The sequence below is a fragment of the Oncorhynchus mykiss genome, chromosome 20, assembly GCF_013265735.2.
Source record: "Oncorhynchus mykiss isolate Arlee chromosome 20, USDA_OmykA_1.1, whole genome shotgun sequence".
NCBI lineage: Eukaryota > Metazoa > Chordata > Actinopteri > Salmoniformes > Salmonidae > Oncorhynchus > Oncorhynchus mykiss.
Window position 1 is genome coordinate 446149 of NC_048584.1, and position 23067 is coordinate 469215.

The following is a 23067-nucleotide window of genomic DNA, read 5'->3' on the forward strand; positions in this document are numbered from 1 at the left end:
TCAGATATAGAATATTTTTCTAAAAGTTGCCCGATTGACACTTGTGTCCACTTATATCAATCAGTACACCCGTAACAATAGAAGCATTGCAAAACTTCAATGCGATCAAATAAGCCTCACGTAGCAAATTATCGGTTACATTTTTTGTTGACCAAATCCGACACTCTCTCGTTGACCATACAAACCATTTCCTCACTTTGTGGAATTCTTTTCGTGGACAGTTTCGGCGCGGAGTAAACCCTCTCGCTTCACCCCTTCCTCTCAAGTATAGCTATCTACAGGGTTCATACACATTTTGACCGATGGAATTTCATGACTTTTCCATGACTTCTTCCTGACTTCTAAGCTGACATATGGAATTGTTTTAAAATGGTCATACCATGGATAATTTACCTATTTGATTTTAGGTCTCCTTTAGGTGTAATTTTTTTAATAAAAAATGTATTTGATAAAATATTGAATTTTGCCTTTAATAACTACTATAGTAGAAACACATTGAATAACACATGAATAAATGGCAAAAAAGTCAGTAAAACATGTATCATAAGGAATATGGTTTTGAAGGGTATGTCCTATATGTAGGAGAAATAAGAAAGCTCAGGAAATATGTATACAGTACCAATCAAAAGTTTGGACACACCTACTCATTCCAGGGTTTCTCTTTAGGCAGCAGGTAACCACTAGGTGGCAGGTATCCTAGTGGTTAGAGCGTTGGACTAGTAACCAATAGGTTGCGAGATCAAATCCCAGAGAGGACAAGATAAAAAAAATGGTTGTTCTACCCCTGAACAAGGCAGTTATCCAACTGTTCCTAGGCTGGTATTGGAAATAAGAATTTGTTCTTAACTGACATGCCTAGTTAAATAAAGGTAAAAACATTTAAAAAAAACTATTATCTACATTGTAGAATAACAGTGAAGACATCAAAACTAAAAAAACAACACAAATGCAATCATGTAATAACCAGAAAAGTGTTAATACAAGTCTAAATATGTAAATGTGTATTTTATATTTGAGATACTTCAAAGTAGCCATCTTTTGCGCTGATGACAGCTTTGCACACTCTTGGCATTCTCTCAACCAGCTTCATGATGTAGTCACCTGGAGAGCATTTCAATTAACAGGTGTGCCTTGTTAAAAGTTCATTTGTGGAATTTCTTTCTTTCTTAATGAGTTTGAGCCAATGAGTTGTGTTGTGACAAGGTAGGGGTGGTATACAGAAGACAGCCCTATTTAATAAAAGACCAAGTCCATATTATGGCAAAAACAGCAAGAAACGACAGTCCATCATCCATCATTACTTTAAGGTCAGTCAATCCAAAAAACAGTTAAAAGTTTCTTCAATTGCAGTCGCAAAAACCATCAAGCGCTATGATGAAACTGCCGTTCATGAGGACCGCCACAGGAAAGGATGACCCAGAGTTACCTCTGCTGCAGAGGATAAGTTCATTAGAGTTACCAGCCTCAGAAATTGCAGCCCAAATAAATGCTTCACAGAGTTCAAGTAACAAACACATTTCAACATCAACTGTTCAGAGGAGACTGCATGAATCAGGCCTTAATGGTCGAATTGCTGCAATGAAACCCCTACTAAGGACACCAATAAGACGAAGAGACTTGCTTGGGCCAAGAAACATTAGCAATGGACATTAGACCCGTGGACATCTGTCCTTTGATCTGATGAGTCCAAATGTGAGATTTTTGGTTCCAACCGTCTTGTCTTTGTGAGACGCAGAGTAGGCGAACGGATGATCTCCGCATGTGTGGTTCCCACCGTGAAGCATGGAGGAGGAGGTGTGATGCTGTGGGGGTGACACTGTCAGTGATTTATTTAGAATTCAAGGCACACTTAACCAGCATGGCTACAACAGCATTCTGCAGCAATACGCCATCCCATCTGGTTTGCACTTAGTGGGACTATCATCTGTTTTTCTACAGAGCAATGACCCAACACACCTCCAGGCTGTGTAAGGGCTATTTTACCAAGAAGGAGAGTGATGGAGTGTTGCATCAGATGACCTGGCCTCGACAATCACCCGAACTCAACCGAATTGAGATGGTTTGGGATGAGTTGGACAGCAGAGTCAAGGAAAAGCAGCCAACAAGTGCTCAGCATATGTGGGAACTCCTTCAAGACTGTTGGTAAAGCATTCCAGGTGAAGCTGATTGAAAGAATGCCAAGAGTGTGTAAAGCTGTCATCAAGGCAAAGGGAGGCTAGTTTGAAGAATCTCAAGTCTAAAATATATTTTGATTTGTTTAACTCTTTTTTTTTAGTAAAAACAAAGAAAAACGCTTCTGATGCTGCAAACAGAAGCACATCTACCGATTTCACCATAGTCCTTTGGAGCTTGTGGGGGTCGTAGAGCAAAACAGAGATCACCATTGTGTTCGTGGGAGTCTCATCGTTTCATAGCGTGGGCAAACCGTTCGGATGCTTCAGACGTTTTCGTGAGAATACCTATTTTCGGGATGTCTCATGGTCTGATAAATGTTGTGGTTTGAGACGCAACCCATGCAAATGAATTGACAGATTTTGCTGGAGTTTTTTTTGTTATGTTACTTAGCATCAATACACTCTAGGGGGTTAACATTTCATTTTGAAGAAACTCTAGAAACTCTACCAAATTAGGGGTATAGTAGAGAAAATGCTTATTTGCTGGGGTTTTTAAGCTTTTAGTATTAGGTGATATTATCTTTTCATAGCTACAGTAAAGCAAGGATTATATGAGACACGTGGGTAATATGAGCGTATTCCTTGGCCATCTGTAGAAATGTCAGGCTGGATAATATCTTTCATATCATTATGTCTTGCCTGACAGATGGCCATATCCAGAGAGACTATAACTCCATTTTATATCTTTTCACATTCTGTAGGCCATCAATCAATATAACTGGGCTTTCTGAACAGGGAGGCAACTGAGGTAAATTTGTGGGAAACTAGTAGCAGTGCTAAAAAAGTAACATGCAACCGAGCTTCTACAGATAAAACCCTTCAAAATATTTTCAGTCCATGTCAACAGTTAATACATTTAAAATGTTTGAGCAAAAAATACACGTCAAAAGATGTTTTGGTCAGATTTGAGCAATTTTACCAAGCGTTTCAGAGGACATCCTTCTCGTGCTTTGTGTTCTACCCTTTCTAATTGTTCATGCGTGTTTTTATCCAGGCGTGACATGGCTCAGGCAGATGTGTTTATCTTTCCATGTGCAGTTTCCATGTTGTCGTCACGGTGATGACAGATCATCAGGTCATCGCCCGGGCCACATTCCACACTCAACACCATCGACCCAATATAGTGTCAGATGGGTGAGACGCTGGTGTGTTTAACTGTAGGTTGGGGAGGAGAACATGATTCATGTTAGAGGCCTTTGATCAGTGACAGAGTACAAGAGTGCGGCCAACCAGGCGGAGACTGATCTGATGGCATCGGGCCTAATCACTAGATTAGCCATCAGATAGCCTACCCTGCCAAGCCTAGCCCCCCAACACACACTGCATAATTAGGAAGTGGAGAAGTGGAACCATGTTCCAGAATATTAGAGAAAACAACAATTCTTCTTCATCATCAACTTTTGTAATTGGTGTTTTATGTAATGCATCTTGACTCATTTTGTGTGTACTTATAGGGCCTAAGCTAATGTGGGGTGACCTATGGTGGAAACAGTGTGATTATGCAAAAATTCAAACAGGCTCAGGAAATGTGTACCTACACACGGCCCTCACCTCCTCCCTGTAGGCCGTCTCGTCGTTGTAGATGAGTCTGTGTGTCTGTGTGTCTGTGTGTGTGTGTGTGTGTGTGTGTGTGTGTGTGTGTGTGTGTGTGTGTGTGTGTGTGTGTGTGTAGGTACACACACACGTACACACACACACACACACACACACACACACACACACACACAGATACACACACAGAGACACACACAGAGACACACAGACTCATCTACAACGACGAGACGGCCTACAGGGAGGAGGTGAGGGCCCTCGGAGTATGGTGTCAGGAAAATAACCTCACTCTCAACGTCAACAAAACAAAGGAGATGATTGTGGACTTCAGGAAACAGCAGAGGGAACAACCCCCTATCCACATCGACGGGACAGTAGTGGAGAGGGTAGTAAGTTTTAAGTTCCTCGGCATACACATCATGGACAAACTGAATTGTTCCACCCACACAGACAGCATCGTGAAGAAGGCGCAGCAGCGACTCTTCAACCTCAGGAGGCTGAAGAAATTTGGCTTGTCACCAAAAGCACTCACAAACTTCTACAGATGCACAATCGAGAGCATCCTGTCGGGCTGTATCACCGCCTGCTCCGCCCACAACCGTAAGGCTCTCCAGAGGGTAGTGAGGTCTGCACAACGCATCACCGGGTGCAAACTACCTGCCCTCCAGGACACCTACACCACCCGATGTCACAGGAAGGCCATGAAGATCATCAAGGACAACAACCACCCGAGCTACTGCCTGTGCACCCCGCTATCATCCAGAAGGCGAGGTCAGTACAGGTGCTTCAAAGCTGGGACCGAGACTGAAAAACAGCTTCTATCTCAAGGCCATCAGACTGTTAAACAGCCATCACTAACATTGAGTTGCTGCTACCAACATACTGACTCAACTCCAGCCACTTTAATAATGGAAAAATTGATGTAGAAATGTATCACTATCCACTTTAAACAATGCCACTTAATATAATGTTTACATACCCTACACTACTCATCTCATATGTATTTACTGTACTATAGACCATCTACTGCATCTTGCCATCTTTATGTAATACATGTATCACTAGCTACTTTAAACAATGCCACTTTTATATGTTTACATACCCGACATTACTCATCTCATTACTCATCATACATTACATACCCTACATTACTCATGAATCTGGACCCCTACAAATCAGCCGGGCTAGACAATCTGAACCCTTTCTTTCTAAAATTATCTGCCGAAATTGTTGCCACCCCTATTATTAGCCTGTTCAACCTCTCTTTCGTGTCGTCTGAGATTCCTAAAGATTGGAAAGCAGCTGCGGTCATCCCCCTCTTCAAAGGGGGGGACACTCTTGACCCAAACTGCAACAGACCTATATCTATCCTACCCTACCTTTCTAAGGTCTTCGAAAGCCAAGTCAACAAACAGATTACCGACCATTTCGAATGTCACCATACCTTCTCTGCTATGCAATCTGGTTTCAGAGCTGGTCATAGGTGCATCTCAGCCACGCTCAAGGTCCTAAACGATATCTTAACCGCCATCGATAAGAAACATTACTGTGCAGCCGTATTCATTGATCTGGCCAAGGCTTTCGACTCTGTCAATCACCACATCCTCATCGGCAGACTCGACAGCCTTGGTTTCTCAGATGCTTGCCTCGCCTGATTCACCAACTACTTCTCTGATAGAGTTCAGTGTGTCAAATCGGAGGGTCTGCTGTCCGGACCTCTGGCAGTTTCTATGGGGGTGCCACAGGGTTCAATTCTTGGACCGACTCTCTTCTCTGTATACATCAATGATGTCGCTCTTGCTGCTGGTGAGTCTCTGATCCACCTCTATGCAGACGACACCATTCTGTATACTTTTGGCCCTTCTTTGGACACTGTGTTAACAACCCTCCAGCCAAGCTTCAATGCCATACAACTCTCATTCCGTGGCCTCCAATTGCTCTTAAATACAAGTAAAACTAAATGCATGCTCTTCAACCGATCGCTGCCTGCACCTGCCCGCCTGTCCAACATCACTACTCTAGACGGCTCTGACTTAGAATACGTGGACAACTACAAATACCTAGTTGTCTGGTTAGACTGTAAACTCTCCTTCCAGACCCACATCAAACATCTCCAATCCAAAGTTAAATCTAGAATTCGCTTCCTATTTTGCAACAAAGCATCCTTCGCTCATGCTGCCAAACATACCCTTGTAAAGCTGACCATCCTACCAATCCTCGACTTTGGCGATATCATTTACAAAGTGGCCTCCAATACCCTACTCAGCAAATTGGATGCAGTGTATCACAGTGCAATCCATTTTGTCACCAAAGCCCCATATACTACCCACCATTATGACCTGTACGCTCTCGTTGGCTGGCCCTCGCTTCATACTCGTCGCCAAACCCACTGGCTCCATGTCATCTACAAGACCCTGCTAGGTAAAGTCCCCCCTTATCTCAGCTCTCTGGTCACCATAGCATCACCCACCTGTAGCACGCGCTCCAGCAATTCTTTCTTTGGCCGCCTCTCCTTCCAGTTCTCTGCTGCCAATGACTGGAACGAACTACAAAAATCTCTGAAACTGGAAACACTTATCTCCCTCACTAGCTTTAAGCACCAACTGTCAGAACAGCTCACAGATTACTGCACCTGTACATAGCCCACCTATAATTTAGCCCAAATAACTACCTCTTTCCCTACTGAATTTATTTTATTTATTTATTTATTTTGCTCCTTTGTACCCCATTATTTGTATTTCTACTTTGCACATTCTTCCACTGCAAATATACCATTCCAGTGTTTTACTTGCTATATTGTATTTACTTCGCCACCATGGCCTTTTTTTTGCCTTTACCTCCCTTATCTCACCTCATTTGCTCACATCGAATATAGACTTGTGTATTCTGTATTATTGACTGTATGTTTGTTTTATTCCATGTGTAACTCTGTGTCGTTGTATGTGTCGAACTGCTTTGCTTTATCTTGGCCAGGTCTCAATTGTAAATGAGAACTTGTTCTCAACTTGCCTACCTGGTTAAATAAAGATGAAATAAAAAATAAATAAAAAAATCTTATATGAATATACTGTACTATATACCATCTACTGCATCTTGCCTATGCCGTTCGGCCATCACTCATTCATATATTTTTATGTACATATTCTTCATCCCTTTACACTTGTGTGTATAAGATAGTTGTTGTGAAATTGTTAGGTCGTTACTCGTTGGTTATTACTGCATTGTCGGAACTAGAAGCACAAGCATTTCGCTACACTCGCATTAACATCTGCTAACCATGTGTATGTGACAAATAACATTTGATTTGATCTAAACAATGGCATCTACAGTGTGGGATACTATCTGTTTTTCTCTTCTTTGTCTTCTGTGCAGAGTGAGCCTTCCAACAGACAGAGGATGACCTAGAAGCCACCACTGCTGAGCCCAACAGAGGATAATATCACTTGTGTGTGTAAGCAACAAAGGTGTGTGACAGCGTACAGGGCTCCACCTGCACCCAGGTCAGCCTGGCAAACATGGGGGACCACGTCACACTTCTGCCCCCCTTCCTACAGCTGCTCCTTTGTAGCCTGTCAGGGGTATGGGGGTTCCCCTTCGGCCCTGTCCTTGACGTCACCCCCAGGACCACGGTGCTCTACCAAGGTAAGACCAGACCAAGGCTCCAGGTTGCGGTACACTAGACCAGGAGGTTGTCCTAGAAAAGTGACCACACCTGACCTAAGGAAAATTCTGGGACCGAGTTATAGGCTGTGGCATAGGAGTTTTTTCTGGTCAGGCCATATGGCCTGAAAAAACTACTGGCTGTACTTATAGAATGTCTATGATATACTAGTATCCCACTCACTGTGCTGATTCAATACAAAGGCTGCTCCAACTCCCTCCTGTTCACTTTAAACAAGTGGCACAGTTTTGGAAGTTGGCCCCGAAGACAGCCACCCCCTACTTCCAGGGAGTTGTTAATCCTCTCTCTCAAGTCCTGTCCTAGTTCACTTAGTTCACCATGCAGCTCTAATGAAACAATAGAGAATAGACAGAAGCTCTCATCGCCCATAAAAGAGGAACCCTCTACGGTGGAGCCCTGTCCAGTGGCTGTGTTGAAAATGAAGTAGTGCTGAATAGATGATTGTACGAAGAAGGGTTAGGGTACGTCATTTATACACATCAGCCCCCCCCCCCCCCCCCCCCCCCCCCCCCACACACACACACACACTCCCCCATAGTAGCTCAGCCTCTCTATCTACTGTAGCAGAAGCTACTGCAGAGGGATCAGCCATCCATGGCAGGCTCTTCAGACAACTATACTGTACCTGGCTGCTGTCAGCTCTCCAATCCTCTCCACTCCCGTCTTGAGAGGAGGAATATTATTAACAGACGAGGGGAGTGACGAGAGCCGGGTGCTTCGCCTGCCTGCACTGTGGTGCAGTCACAAAACCAGACTATTGCAGTGGAAAGAGATGGTTAGAGATAAGAGATAGACAGGGTGTTTGTAAGTCTTTGTTTGCTATGTTGCTCCTCACCGGAGGTAGTATTAAAATCATGTATGATGTGTAATTCACATGCAATGCTTGAGCGTGCACAACAGAAAAATGATATGAAACCACTGAAATGTAGGATGTCACTGGGTTCCCCATTCAGGGAAATGGATTCCAGATAGTGTGATGCAGAAGTATCAGTGAGTTCCTATGGGAACCATGTTAATGTCATGTTCATTTTTGTTCAGAAAGCCTCTAGTGCTAATTTGGAACACTCTTTTATTATAGAAGTGTGTGGCACAGAGTCGGTCTATCTTATTTTTCTCCTAATCCTTGTAAAAGGAAGCCATTGACCTACATTCGGACTCCCATGGGTTGTGTGTGTGTGTGTGCGTTTGGGCGTGTGCATGCATGTATGATCTCTACTCACATTGAGAATCTGCACGGGCATGCACCCCCTGTCATTAGGAGAAACATGCCCAAGTGCAGAACTGGAGAGTGCAGAGTAGCACGTCCTAGAGGAAAATGACTGCACTGTGTATGGAAATAAGGGCTATGTGGGTGGTGCTGGTGGTGGCACTGTGTTTGGTAGAGTTGGAGCATAAATGTATGTGTCGCTCTGGGTGGATTTATAATGCTTCACAGTTAGGGTGCGAGGGCGATTATTCATTTGCAAATGTTTTACAATTGGTCTGTAGGAGTGGGTGTACATTAACTCGCAATAAAACAGAGAAATAATTTAGAACCATGATAGAAAAAGGGCATATTTGACATACTGTAATTGGAAAAATTGTGTGTGTGTGTGTGTGTGTGTGTGTGTGTGTGTGTCCCTCTCTGTGGATAGATGAATGCCTGACTCTGGTCCGAACTAGGGCTGTGGTGGTCATGACATTTTGTCAGCAGTTTATTGTCATGCAAAAGATTGATCTGTCTATGCGCTACGTCATTGTGAGGACAGACGCTGGGAGACGAGAAGCAAGTACAGGGAGTGAATATTTAATAACATACACGAAACAAAACATGGACTGAGTCTGGACAAGGGAAACAGAACGACATTAATTCTGACACGGGGATGAAACTGAGGAATAGACAGATATAGAGGAGGCAATCAATTAAGTCATGGGGTCCAGGTGAGTCCAATGAAGCGCCGATGCATGTAATGATGGTGACAGGTGTGCGTAATGATGGGCAGCCTGGCACCCTCGAGCGCCAGAGAGGGGGAGTGGGAGCAGGCGTGACTAAACTGTTGACAGCCCCCCTGCTTGCTCTAGAAAGGAATAAAGGAGAGAGAGGAGGAGATGGAAGAACATTGTTGGGGAGATATGCTGTATAGCTAAAGGTAATGTGTCACCCAATTAATTATGAAAATGCCATTTTAATAGGCTATTCAAAATCAAATACAAATTCACTATAATTGTAGGCTACCTCTGTAAGCCGCCATGCACAATCAATGAACCAACAGCATCGCCATGGCCTATATGTTCTCTCCCTGACTCGTGGATAGACATTTTGGACCATAGCATAAAGTAACCAGTCCATCCAGCATGAATAATAATACAGTCCACATTCAAAGGCGATTACTTCAATTTGTTTAATTATTGAGTATTTGGGAGAACCAAGTATTTACCAAAGACATCTTAAATCAGTTTAGATGTTTGTTGTTCTGCCATGCGTACTATGCAGTAGGCTATGTATCGTACAAGGGCACAATGCTAAATAAAGGATAAAGAAAATAAAAAATGAACAATCGTAATTTTAATTCTGTTGGGGCTCATAACCCTATGCATATGGATGTTTTGAATTAATCATCACCTTAGAAAGTACTGTCCATTTTGTTTTGTTAGGCTTTGAAACAACATCCACAACGATCATGTTTTTCACTCAGTTTCAACCTGTTGTTGAACTTCTTTCTTCAAACTGATCATCACAGTGAGGTGTGTTTTAAAAGCAAGATACTGTTTTGATGATAAGTGTTTGATGTGATTTTTGATTGGATTTGCATTGATGTCAGAGTGGTTAGAGGGACACTAGAGCCCTAAGTAGGACCCGATGGTTGTTAGCAAGTTGGGTACTTCCAAAGCATATCCAGAGTGCATAAGAGGAGATTACCGTGACTCAACGGTCACCTGGAATTTGACTGCGCTCATGACTCATTACTGCCGGTATGGCGGTAATACAGTCACTGCAACAGCCCTAGTCTGAACTCAAGGGTGTACCTAGGGGGTTGTCTCCCATGTCCTGCCCTCTTTGCTGGTGCCAACCAGACTTGAAGTAATGGAACCATGCAATATTGATGCATGTGTAAGATCTGTCTACTGTTGCTATGAGGAGAGGGCAGCGGAGAGCTTGATAGTAGTGGATTTCTGTGTATTATTTAGACATGGTTTAGCATAGTTTTTTCTCCTCTCGAGTGGCGCAGCGGTCTAAGTCACTGCATCGCAGTGTTAGAGGCGTCACTACAGATTCTGGTTCTCGACATAGCTCCCGCAGCCCGGGATCAACGTACAGACCGTACAGGAGTTGCAGCGATGGGACAAGACTGTAACTACCATTTGGGGAGGAAAAATGGGTTAAAATAAAATAATCTCCTTGAAATTGCAGTTTCATCAGTTGGAAGATTTTATGTAGACTAGCATACCAATCCTGAGGCATGAACCTATGCGATAGTAAGGTACATAAATAATAAATGGCAATGTTGACCTGTAAATCACATGTATTTATTCAAGTCAGTTGTTGTGTCGAGATGAACAGACAAAACATTTTAAAAATTTGTACAGAATAAAGGATAAATTACTCACAAAAAGTTAACATAAACTCAATCTGGAAGCAAATGTTTTGTCTCTCTCAGCCTCTAGAGTAACTCTCTGCCTTTTCATTCTTGTTGTTGTATATAGCATTTTACAATTTGTTCTCACCAGTCAGTGTTTGCAGAAAATGGCTTCTTTTAATGTGAAATTCCTCTGGTGACAATAGAGAGGAGTTGGAGTTATCCTCGGATGCTTTGATCTATCTCTTTCTCTGATGTTCCCTGGGCTTGGTTTTGACAGGATCTGAGCAGCAACAGACTTTGCGTAGATACAGTACCTGAAATAGCACCAGGATAGGAGTAGTGTACTGTATGCATTCACTGGGAGATTTTGCTTGATTTGCCACCGTGAGATAAAGATCTCTGCTTTCTGTTAATGTTGTGCGTGCACTGCTTTCGTTGTAATATCATCATTCGAAACAGTCACGGCAAAAGTTTATATTCGAAATACACAGTCATGCTGATACAGGCAACCACGAGCACTGAGGTGAAAACCACAGTACTGCCAAAGATCACAAGCGTGATGGTAAATATGACAGACTTCACTAGTGATCGAGAGAACAGTCTTGTTTATGCTGACTGTGTGTGAACTGTTCCCGATGGGATGATTCACTTAAGGAAATTAAGCCACCGAGGCTGAGGCAGCTATGCAGATCCTTAGGTCCAAATAATCTATTTAGAGATACTTTCAGACATTTTGGAGGTTTTTGAAAATAGGAAACAGGAAATGCTCAGTTGGTAGAGCATGGTGCTTGCAACACCAGGATAGCGGCTTATATATCAACAGCTGACAGTATTCACCAGTGTCTACAGTGGTTAAGTCATGTGACAATAAAACTTGGAAATGATTGAAACTGTTGTCCCCCTAGCACATGTAAGGGAGTTGAGGCAACAGCTGACAGTATTCACCAGTGTCTACAGTGGTTAAGTCATGTGACAATAAAACTTGGAAATGATTGAAACTGTTGTCCCCCTAGCACATGTAAGGGAGTTGAGGCAACAGCTGACAGTATTCACCAGTGTCTACAGTGGTTAAGTCATGTGACAATAAAACTTGGAAATTATTGAAACTGTTGTCCCCCTAGCACATGTAAGGGAGTTGAGGCAACAGCTGACAGTATTCACCAGTGTCTACAGTGGTTAAGTCATGTGACAATAAAACTTGGAAATGATTGAAACTGTTGTCCCCCTAGCACATGTAAGGGAGTTGAGGCATTTTTTTATATTCAGCATCACTCCGCCAAGGGAAATATAGTATTCTTTCCAACGAAGATGTCTACATGTGGGGGTTACAACCATCCCAGCTATGCAGATTTTGCTGCAAAGAGACAGAATCATTCGATAATTTGTTTTGGTACCGCCCATATGTAGCTTGTTTTTCGTCGCAGGGTCAGGAATGGCTTAATTAAGAATTGCAGCATTTACCTGGAGCTAACTCTGCAAATAGCGCTGCTGGGTGATTTCAAAAGTCATAGTCATCGATCAATAATAAAATAATACTCATAGCAAATTTATTTTTTATGTACAATATGTAGAATCTATGAGAATAGAAAGGTTCAGAACTTTTGTGAAACATCACAGCACAGATAAAAAATATATGGCAAATAGAAGACTGGATGGTGTTCAGAGATAGATGGGAGGTGTTGAGTGGAGCTGAACGCTGGGACTAACATCAAACAAAAGATAACTAAGCAATAAGGCACGAGGGGGTGTGGCACATGACGCAGCGTGGAGTGCCTGGATACAGCCCTTTCTCATGGTATATTGGCCATATACCACAAACCCCAGAGGTGCCTTATTGCTATTATAAACTGGTTACCAACATAATTAGAACAGTAAAAATAAATGTTTTTTTCATACCCGTGGTATATGGTCTGATATACCACGGCTATCAGCCAATCAGCATTCAGGGCTCGAACCACCCAGTTTATAATGTAAAATATTCTGTGTCTGTAAAATGTATATAGTATGTACAGTTGAAGTCGGAAGTTTACATACACTTAGGTTGGAGTCATTAAAACTAATTTCTCAATCACTCCACAAATGTCTTGTTAACAAACTGTGGTTTTGGCAAGTCGGTTAGTACATCTACTTTAAGTAATTTAAGTAATTTTTCCAACAATTGCTTACAGACAGATTATTTCACTTATAATTCACTGTATCACAATTCCAGTGGGTCAGAAGTTTACATACACTAAGTTGACTGTGCCTGTAAACAGCTTGTACAATTCCAGAAAATGATGTCATGGCTTTAGAAGCTTCTGATAGGCTAATTGACATAATTTGAGTCAATTGGACATAATTTGAGTCAATTGGACGTGTACCTGTGGATGTATTTCAATGCCTACCTTCAAACTCAGTGCCTCTTTGCTTGACATCATGGGAAAATCAAAATAAATCATACAATACCTCAGAATAAAATTGTAGACCTCCACAAGTCTGGTTCCTCCTTGGGAGCAATTTCCAAATGCCTGAGGTACCATGTTCATCTGTACAAACAATAGTACGCAAGTATAAACACCATGGGACCACGCAGCCGTCATATCGCTCAGGAAGGAGACGCATTATTTTTGGTACTTTGGTACAAAAAGTGCAAATCAATCCCAGAGCAACAGAAAAGGACCTTGTGAAGATGCTGGAGGAAACAGGTACAAAAGTATCTATATCCACAGTAAAACAAGTCCTATATCAACATAACCTGAAAGGTCGCTCAGCAAGGAAGAAGCCAAAACCGCATAAAACCAGACTATGGTTTGCAACTGCACATGGGGACAAAGATCGTACTTTTAGGAGAAATGTCCTCTGGTCTGATGAAACAAAAATAAAACTGTTTGGCCATAATGACCATCGTTATGTTTAGAGATAAAAGGGGGAGGCTTGCAACCTGAAGAACACCATCCCAACTGTGAAGCACGAGGGTGACACCATCATGTTGTGGGCGTGCTTTGCTGCAGGAGGGACTGGTGCACTTCACAAAATAGATGGCATCATGAGGGAGGAAAATGATGTGGATATATTGAAGCAACATCTCAAGACATCAGTCAGGAAGTTAAAGCTTGGTCGCAAATGGGTCTTCCAAATGGACAATGACCCCAAGCATACTTCCAAAGTTGTGGCATAATGCCTTAAGGACAACAAAGTCAAGGTATTGGAGTGGCCATCACAAAGCTCTGACCTCAATCCTAAAGAACATTTGTGAGCAGAACTGAAAAAGCGTGTGCGAGCAAGGAGGCCTACAAACCTGACTCAGTTACATCCGCTCTGTCAGGAGGAATGGGCCAAAATTCACCCAACTTATTGTGGGAAGCTTGTGGAAGGCTACCTGAAACGTTTGACTCAAGTTAAACAATTTAAAGGCAATGCTACCAAATACTAATTGAGTGTATGTAAACTTCTGACCTACTGGGAATGTGATGAAAGAAATATAAGCTGAAATAAATCATTCTCTCTACTCTTATTCTGACATTTCACATTCTTAAAATAAAGTGGTGGTCCTAACTGACCTAAGACAGGGAATTTTACTCAGATGAAATGTCAGGAATTGTGAAAAACTGAGTTTAAATGTAGGTGTAAGGTGTATGTAAACGTCCTACTTCATCTGTATACACTGGAAGTTGAAGCCTAAGTGTTGTTGTCTGTTAGTTTACTCTAATTAGGGGAGGGATGGTAGGGTTAGGGGAAAATAATATAGGAACATATATACAAAAAATATATGGGGGATTGGAAGTGATGCAGACAATTACATTGATGGAAGCTACAATCTATCTGCAATATTAAAGCTGGTCTACCCCTAAATTAATACAATTGATAAAAACTAATATTGTGTATGCTTAGAAATAATCAGAATTCATGTAAACAATCCATATTATAAGCCATAGGTTGTCTTAAAGAAGTGTTCTCTTGGCTCAGCTTTCCCCGAGCGTGGGGTAACCTGAGCCAAGGACAGGGCACGTTAAGCCGCCTACACATTTCTGTACTGAATTAAGTATTAACACTACTTTTTATATCATGTCTATCTTTATTTCCTAAACACTCTTCAACACAATCACAATCGCCATGAACTGCCATAGATGGAAAGTGTGTGTGTTCAGTGTACACACAGGGTGCATTCGACAATGTTAAATAGAAACCACCCTGTCAGCTCAGATTCAACTGGCATGCCCCCTCGCTTTGTGGACTCTCATCATCGATTAACAGAGCCCAATGTGCAGCTTGTGCTGTGGGTTTAGAGCAGGAACCGCAAGCCAATATATGTCTCTTTCTCTCTCTCTCTCTCTCTCTCTCTCCCTCTTTCTACCTGTCTTTCTCTCTTGGTCTCTGCCTATCCTGTACTCTCTCTCTCTCTCTCTCTCTCTCTCTATCTCCCTCTCTCTCTCTCTCTCTCTCTCTTCCCCTCATTCTCCCTCTCTCTACATCAGAAGTGCACAACTCAGGCCCACAAGTTTCCCAGTCCTGCTGGTTTGTCCCTGGTATGGGTACATGATGTCTGGAAAGTGAAAGTATTGTTTCCCTGGTGGAAGCTAGCTCGTTAATGTAAAAGGCATAGTGACCTTCGAGGACTGGAGCTATGCTTAATAGATTCTGTTTTTTGCGTAGTCAGGAGAAGGCTGGCCTTCCTAATACTTATGTGTAGGGCTGTCACAATTATTGTATAACCGACCTTGGTTTTTCTTGTCATAATCATTTTAGTACATTCATTGTAGGAGGGGGGATTCAACTTTATTTTCAAGTAGATTTACCCAATGAACTTTGAACATTTTTTACGTGCAGAAAGGCAGAGGAGGAGCATCAATTCCAAAAGTTCCAAGCTGTCAAAACCATTTGTTTTTGAGACAGGGTGTCACCAAAGCTGTGCTGTATTGATTAGGTATCTCGTAGGTCATTTTCAAAGATGCATTATGATACATTACAAGCTTAAAATATGAATAAATCAAATCAAATCAAATTTATTTATATAGCCCTTCGTACATCAGCTGATATCTCAAAGTGCTGTACAGAAACCCAGCCTAAAACCTCAAACAGCAAGCAATGCAGGTGTAGAAGCACGTGGCTAGGAAAAACTCCCTAGAAAGGCCAAAACCTAGGAAGAAACCTAGAGAGGAACCAGGCTATGTGGGGTGGCCAGTCCTCTGGCTGTGCCGGGTGGAGATTATAACAGAACATGGCCAAGATGTTCAAATGTTCATAAATGACCAGCATGGTCGAATAATAATAAGGCAGAACAGTTGAAACTGGAGCAGCAGCACAGCCAGGTGGACTGGGGACAGCAAGGAGTCATCATGTCAGGTAGTCCTGGGGCATGGTCCTAGGGCTCAGGTCCTCCGAGAGAGAGAAAGAAAGAGAGAAGGAGAGAATTAGAGAACGCACACTTAGATTCACACAGGACACCGAATAGGACAGGAGAAGTACTCCAGATATAACAAACTGACCCTAGCCCCCCGACACATAAACTACTGCAGCATAAATACTGGAGGCTGAGACAGGAGGGGTCAGGAGACACTGTGGCCCCATCCGAGGACACCCCCGGACAGGGCCAAACAGGAACGATATAACCCCACCCACTTTGCCAAAGCACAGCCCCCACACCACTAGAGGGATATCGTCAACCACCAACTTACCATCCTGAGACAAGGCTGAGTATAGCCCACAAAGATCTCCGCCATGGCACAACTCAAGGGGGGGCGCCAACCCAGACAGGATGACCACATCAGTGAATCAACCCACTCAGGTGACGCACCCCTTCCAGGGACGGCATGAGAGAGCCCCAGTAAGCCAGTGACTCAGCCCCTGTAATAGGGTTAGAGGCAGAGAATCCCAGTGGAAAGAGGGGAACCGGCCAGGCAGAGACAGCAAGGGCGGTTTGTTGCTCCAGAGCCTTTCCGTTCACCTTCCCACTCCTGGGCCAGACTACACTACACAAACAAGTCTAAAATACAAATAAATTACAACATATACCTTGGTCATTTGCATGACAATTAATTGTTACCCAAAATTCCACAATTGTCATAGCTCTACATATGTGCTTGTTTGGCCTCAGAACATTTGCCTTCGGAGCAGCTCATTGGTCAGGCTTCAAACAGACATCAAGGAATTTTCGCCCCCAACTGCCTTGGGTGGCGGCCATTTTGCGTCATCCTCATCATTGTCATCATACGTGGCATGTTACGTCATATGGTCTGCCACTATTTATTTTATGTAGAATCCAAGCCACTTCTCGTGCACACTCTTGGATGACTCATAGAATAAGTGAAAAATGAAATGTGTTTTACATTGCCATGGGCTATCATTGTGACTGCAAAATAACATGATCTTAGACTAAACATACCGTTCCTGTGGGGTTCAAGTTGGGTTGTTGAGAAAGGGACAGTTATAGTGTGAGTGTGTGTCTGTGTGTGTGTGTCTGTCTGTCTTCCTGCGCCTGTGTGTATTTGTGTCTGTGTGCACGCACGTCTGTCAATGTGTTTGTGTGTCCTGCTGTGTCGTGAATGCACCCACCTCTCCTCATAACCCCCCCCAGTGTGTCCTGACCTTTGAGTTGGTGAGTGGAGAAGAGATCATCATGGCTCACTCATGGCTCTGCCTGTCTCTCTGCCTGCTTGTCTGACTAGCTCTCTGGCTGCCTGGCTGCCTAGCTCTCTGCCTGCCTGGCTGCCTGTCTCTCTGCCTGCCTGGCTGCCTAGCTCTCTGCCTGCATGTCTGACCAGCTCTCTGCCTGCCTGGCTGCCTAGCTCTCTGCCTGCTTGTCTGCCTAGCTCTCTGCCTGCCTGGCTGCCTGGTGCCCTCAAGACATAGGGGGTGGGCAGTGGGTTGACACCGACTCAGTCTGGTTATAGTCATGGGTGCTACTCATAGTATCACCATTGTATCCCTGAGAGACTATTTAGGTTGTTTGTGTGGAAAGGGGGTCTTCAAAGAGGTTTGACATTATATCAAAGTGACTTAACCAGTGACAACAACATGTAGTATTTGTTGTAGTAACTGGCAGTCCCAAATTCATTTTCGCCATTGCAGTCTGCGAGGGTGGTTGAGTTATTTGTAATTATGCACCTGTCCACAGAGATGTATTTACTTTTCTGTCCAAAACTTCAGTAATGCATTTAATTACATTATTAAAGGGATTCTCCGATTCGTTTGTGTACTTTTCAGCCAGTAGATCTGAAAGTAGAGCTCACGAGCCAAAAGTGGTTCCCGAAAGTGACGTACTCTGTCACATATGTGCAGATATGTGGACATTGTCATTGTTCTCTCTCCAGCTCTGCTGTGGGTGCATCATGTGCATCTTGCTAGCTGTCACTCATATGGCGAGGGGCTGAAGCTCATTGGTTGAACTGGAATTGCTAAGGGGCTGGCCCACATGGGGGAAAATGTAGGAAAAATAGTGTAGCACAGCTCCCAGAAAAACAATTGCTTTCAAACTAGGGATTTTGTGACTAATTAAGGCAAGACAATAATTCTGCATGAGGATTCTGCATGTATGAACTACACATTGATACATCCAGCCCAAAGTGGGAGGTTTAAAAAATACTTTATAGACAGCAAAGTACTGGAGCAGTCTTTAACCCTATTAGAATAACCTAATCAATCTGACTGGTGTTACTGTGTGTATAGTGTGCCTTGGCACCCTGCAAATCTATATTTCCAAGTGTATGTGTTGTTGTAACAATGTTTTGACCGTTAGAAGACCAAAGACTCAAAACATTGTTTCAATATACCTCATGGGAGCATCAAGTCGATGAGTCTTTTCATATTTGCTGAATATGCACAGCACCTGCTCAAAACCATTGCATGTTTCTATGTACATATTGTACAGCGTCTGCGCTTCATATCCCTTGAAAAAAAATACAGCACACAAACAACACAGGGTTACACATTCAGTCCTTTGTGTTTTTCCCTTCATTCATGGAAACTCATCCAACTAAATGTTTTAAAAGAACGTCTAAAATGGGGCTAAACTGCCCTACCTATGAGATGTGAAACGAGGTCATTGTTTTCATCGAGGTTGCTGCAATAATAAGATGTGGTCTTTTTTAGTGATAAGATAGCAGATATTAATTTGATATAGGAGCGCAGAAAGTTAATTGATGGAGTTTGAAGATCAAGATTCAAAAGTGATAATACGGGATAGAAAGAGAGAGCGATTAAAACGGAGATGGAAGCTGACAGAGATAGTGTGAATAAGTGAGAGATGAAGAGGGAGGGATGGACAGAAGGAGAGAGGAACAATGGAAAATACACTGAGTAATATGAGTCAGCGTGGTGCCGATGGGTATAATAATATAGCACACATCCTACCCTCCTCTCTTTTATCCTCTCCTCCCCTTGTCCTTCTCTTTTTCCTTCCTCTATCCTCCTCCCCTCTCCTTTCTCTGGTGAATTGATGGGAGTGTGTCCCAAGCTGCTCGCAGTAATAAGGGAATTTATGTTAATTTCGTCCCGCTCATTGATTTACTGTGGACAGATGAATGTTTGTTTCAGTCAATTTGTTACTCTCCTTTACTTCTGATAGAGAGTCTATACTGCAGCTGTGTATGGAGCATAGGGACAGAGTTAAGATACCGGAAAAGCGAAAGAATTGGTAGAAAACACAGCCTGCTAAAGTGTCACAGAAACCATTGTAAAGAGAAAGTATGTGCATAATATTCCAACTATATTACTTTAAGTACAACTTTAAGTACAGACAGTTTCATTCTGTGAGGAAAGACATATACCCAAATACCAGAATAATACCAGACCCAACATAATGTTTTCTTATTCTGAAAAGGGGAAGCATGTACAGTTGTCGGCAGTTTACGTACACCTTAGCCAAATACATTTAAAGTCACTTTTTCACAATTCCTGACATTTAATCCTAGTTAAACACTCCCTGTCTTAGGTCAGTTTGGATCACCACTTTATTTTAAGAATGTGAAATGTCAGAATAATAGTAGAGAGAATGATTTATTTCAGCTTTTATTTCTTTCATCACATTCCCAGTGGGTCAGAAGTTTACATACACTCAGTTAGTATTTGGCATTGCCTTAATTTTTTTTTACTTGGGTCTGTCACGACTTCTTCCGAAGTCGATTCCTCTCCTTGTTCGGCGGTGTTCGGCGGTCGACGCCACCGGCCTTCTAGCCATCGCTGATCCATTTTTCATTTTCCATTTGTTTTGTCTCGTTTTCCCACACACCTGGTTCTCATTGTCCCTCATTATGTGTTGTGTATTTAACCCTCTGTTTCCCTCATGTCTTTGTGTGGTATTGTATATCTGTTTGATGTATGCGCACATTAGTCTGGTTGCGCTGGGTTATGTATACCCATTTTTTATTTCGTGTTCATTGTCCCGTGTGCTTTCGGTTTGCCTGAATAAAAGGCTCCGTGTGCTACCCAATTTCTGCTCTCCTGCGCCAGACTCCCTTGCAGCCATTTACGCATACCAGACAGGATCAAATGTTTCGGGGTAACCTTCCATAAGCTTCCCACAATAAGATGGATGAATTTTGGCCATTCCTTGCGACAGAGATGGTGTAACCGAGTCAGGTTTGTAGGCCTCCTTGCTCGCACATGCTTTTTCAGTTCTGTCCACAAATTTTCTATAGAATTGAGGTCAAGGCTTTGTGATGGCCAGTCCAATACCTTGACTTTACTGTCCTTAAGCCATTTTGCCACAACTTTGGAAGGTGAAGCGACCAAGCTTTAACTTCCTGACTGATGTCTTGAGATGTTACTTCAATATATCCACATAATTTTCTTTCCTCATGATGCCAGATATTTTGTGAAGTGCACCAGTCCCTCCTACAACAAATCACCCCCAAAACATAATGCTGCCACCCCCGTGCTTGGTTGGAATGGTGTTCTATGGCTTGCAAACCTCCCCTTTGGTCCTCCAAACATAACGATGGTCATTATGGCCAAACAGTTTTTGTTTCATCAGACCAGAGGACATTTCTCCAAAAAGTACGATCTTTGTCCCCATGTGCAGTTGCAAACTGTAGTCTGACGTTTTTATGGTGGTTTTGGAGCAGTGGCTCCTTCCTTGCTGAGCGGCCTTTCAGGTTATGTCGACATAGGACTCATTTTACTGTGGATATAGATACTTTTGTACCCGTTTCCTCCAGGATCTTCACAAGGTCCTTTGCTGTTGTTCTGGGATTGATTTGCACTTTTTGCACCAAAGTACGTTCATCTCTAGGACAGAATTCGTCTCCTTCCTGAGCGGTATGACGGCTCCGTGGTCCCATGGTGTTTATACTTGCGTACTATTGATGGTACAGATGAACGTGGTACCTTCAGGCGTTTGGAAATTGCTCCCAAGGATGAACCAGACTTGTGGAGGTCTACAATTTATTTTCTGAGGTCTTGGCTGATTTCTTTTGTTTTCCCCATGATGTCAAGCAAAGAGGCACTGAGTTTGAAGGTAGCCCTTGAAATACATCCACAGGTACACCTCCAATTGACTCAAATGATCAGAAGCTTCTAAAGCCATGACATAATTTTCTGGAATTGTCCAAGCTGTTTAAAGGCACAGTCAACTTAGTGTATGTAAACTTCTGACCCACTGGAATTGTGATACCGTGAATTATAAGTGAAATAATCTGTCTGTAAACAACTGTTGGAAAAATTCCTTGTGTCATGCACAAAGTAGATGTCCTAACCGACTTGCCAAAACTATCGGTTGTTAACAAGAAATTATGTGGAGTGGTTGAAAAATAAGTTTTAATGACTCCAACCTAAGTGTTTGTAAACTTCTGACTTCAACTGTACCTGTGCTTGGCAGTAGTAATAGTAAATATAGGTTTTTCCAGTACCAAAACCATTCTGTGACTTTATTTGACGATTGGAAAACTGTGCAAATACCACATTGCAGGCTCAGTTAAATTGCCCCAAAGTCTCAGTAAGTTTGTGTTTGTTTTCAGGCCTGCTGGGTTGCCAGCGGTTCAGCAGCCCATCTCAGAATTACAGCACACTGCTACTGGAGGAGGACAATGGGGTGCTGTATGTAGGGGCCAGGGGGGCTCTCTACGCCCTGGACACCACCAACATCTCTACACCTGGCAATCTCACGGTGAGCAACAGCCTGGACGCTAACTTTCCGTTTCGATGGGCAACAAAGTTGTATTGTTTTATAACTGCTAAACTAGTTAGCTGTGACAGCACAACATATCATGTAACCGATATGTTGCAATGGCAAAACTAATCCTATTTCACAAATCTTTTTCTCTTTCACAACTTTTAAACAGGACTGGCTAATAATAGCCTTAAGGAGATTCAGTAAATCCTATAATAGGTAAATTTTTTGCAGTGTGACTATTGGATTAAATGTAGGGGGTAGGTTTACTCACGGGCCAATAGAATAGATTCAAACACAATGATGTCGTTGATGGGAGTAACTGGAGTATTAAAATGGAGTATTCACTGGAGTATTCAAGTATTGCCATGGTACACTGCCCCATGCTCCCACTGGGTGGTCATTATTGTCTCCCGATGTTTGCAGATTGATTGGGAAGCTTCGGCAGAGCAGAAGAAGCAGTGTCTCAACAAAGGAAAAGACAATCAGGTATAACCAATGGCGTGTAGCACCCACTGCTCAACACACAAACTCTCTCTCTCTGCTTCTGACTCTTTCTCTCTTTATTCGATGGCCCTATCTCGTATAACAATTATGTGGTGTTGTTATTATAATGTAACAATGTATTTCTGATCAAGAAGGAGTCAAGTGAATGTGTTAGCCTTCAAGATTAGGTTGATGTTATATAGATGTATAACCAAACTGTTGTGTCTCTCCTACAGACAGATTGTTACAATCACATCCGCTTTCTGCAGAGGTACAATGAGACTCACCTGTACGTCTGTGGCACGCACGCCTTCAGGCCCCTCTGTGCTTACATAGTAAGAGCTGTCCTTCCTTTTGCTCGGGATTGCTCTGGTTTACATTCAGGCTCCCAACAAACTACCCATAGAGCCGCACTGTGGACACGTCATAATACCCATAGAAACTAGTGGTCAAACACAGAAATGGTTCCAAATGTTTTTTCACCATCCATTTTCCCTACGGGGACCACTTCAAACAAGGTCTGTGTTTCAT

General features: G+C 42.7%; 1 protein-coding gene across 2 annotated transcripts in view; it reads left to right on the forward strand.

Annotated features, from left to right (window-relative positions):
• LOC110498789 (semaphorin-4G) overlaps positions 1-23067 on the forward strand; it is a 74217-nt gene that overhangs the window by 19888 nt on the left and 31262 nt on the right. For both annotated transcript variants that reach the window (XM_021575411.2, XM_021575412.2), the window contains exons 2-5: positions 7098-7367; positions 21899-22047; positions 22477-22539; positions 22773-22871. In XM_021575411.2, coding sequence (XP_021431086.2) covers positions 7241-7367; positions 21899-22047; positions 22477-22539; positions 22773-22871 — 438 coding nt within the window. In that variant the 5' untranslated portion in view covers positions 7098-7240. The remainder of the gene's footprint in view (positions 1-7097; positions 7368-21898; positions 22048-22476; positions 22540-22772; positions 22872-23067) is intronic.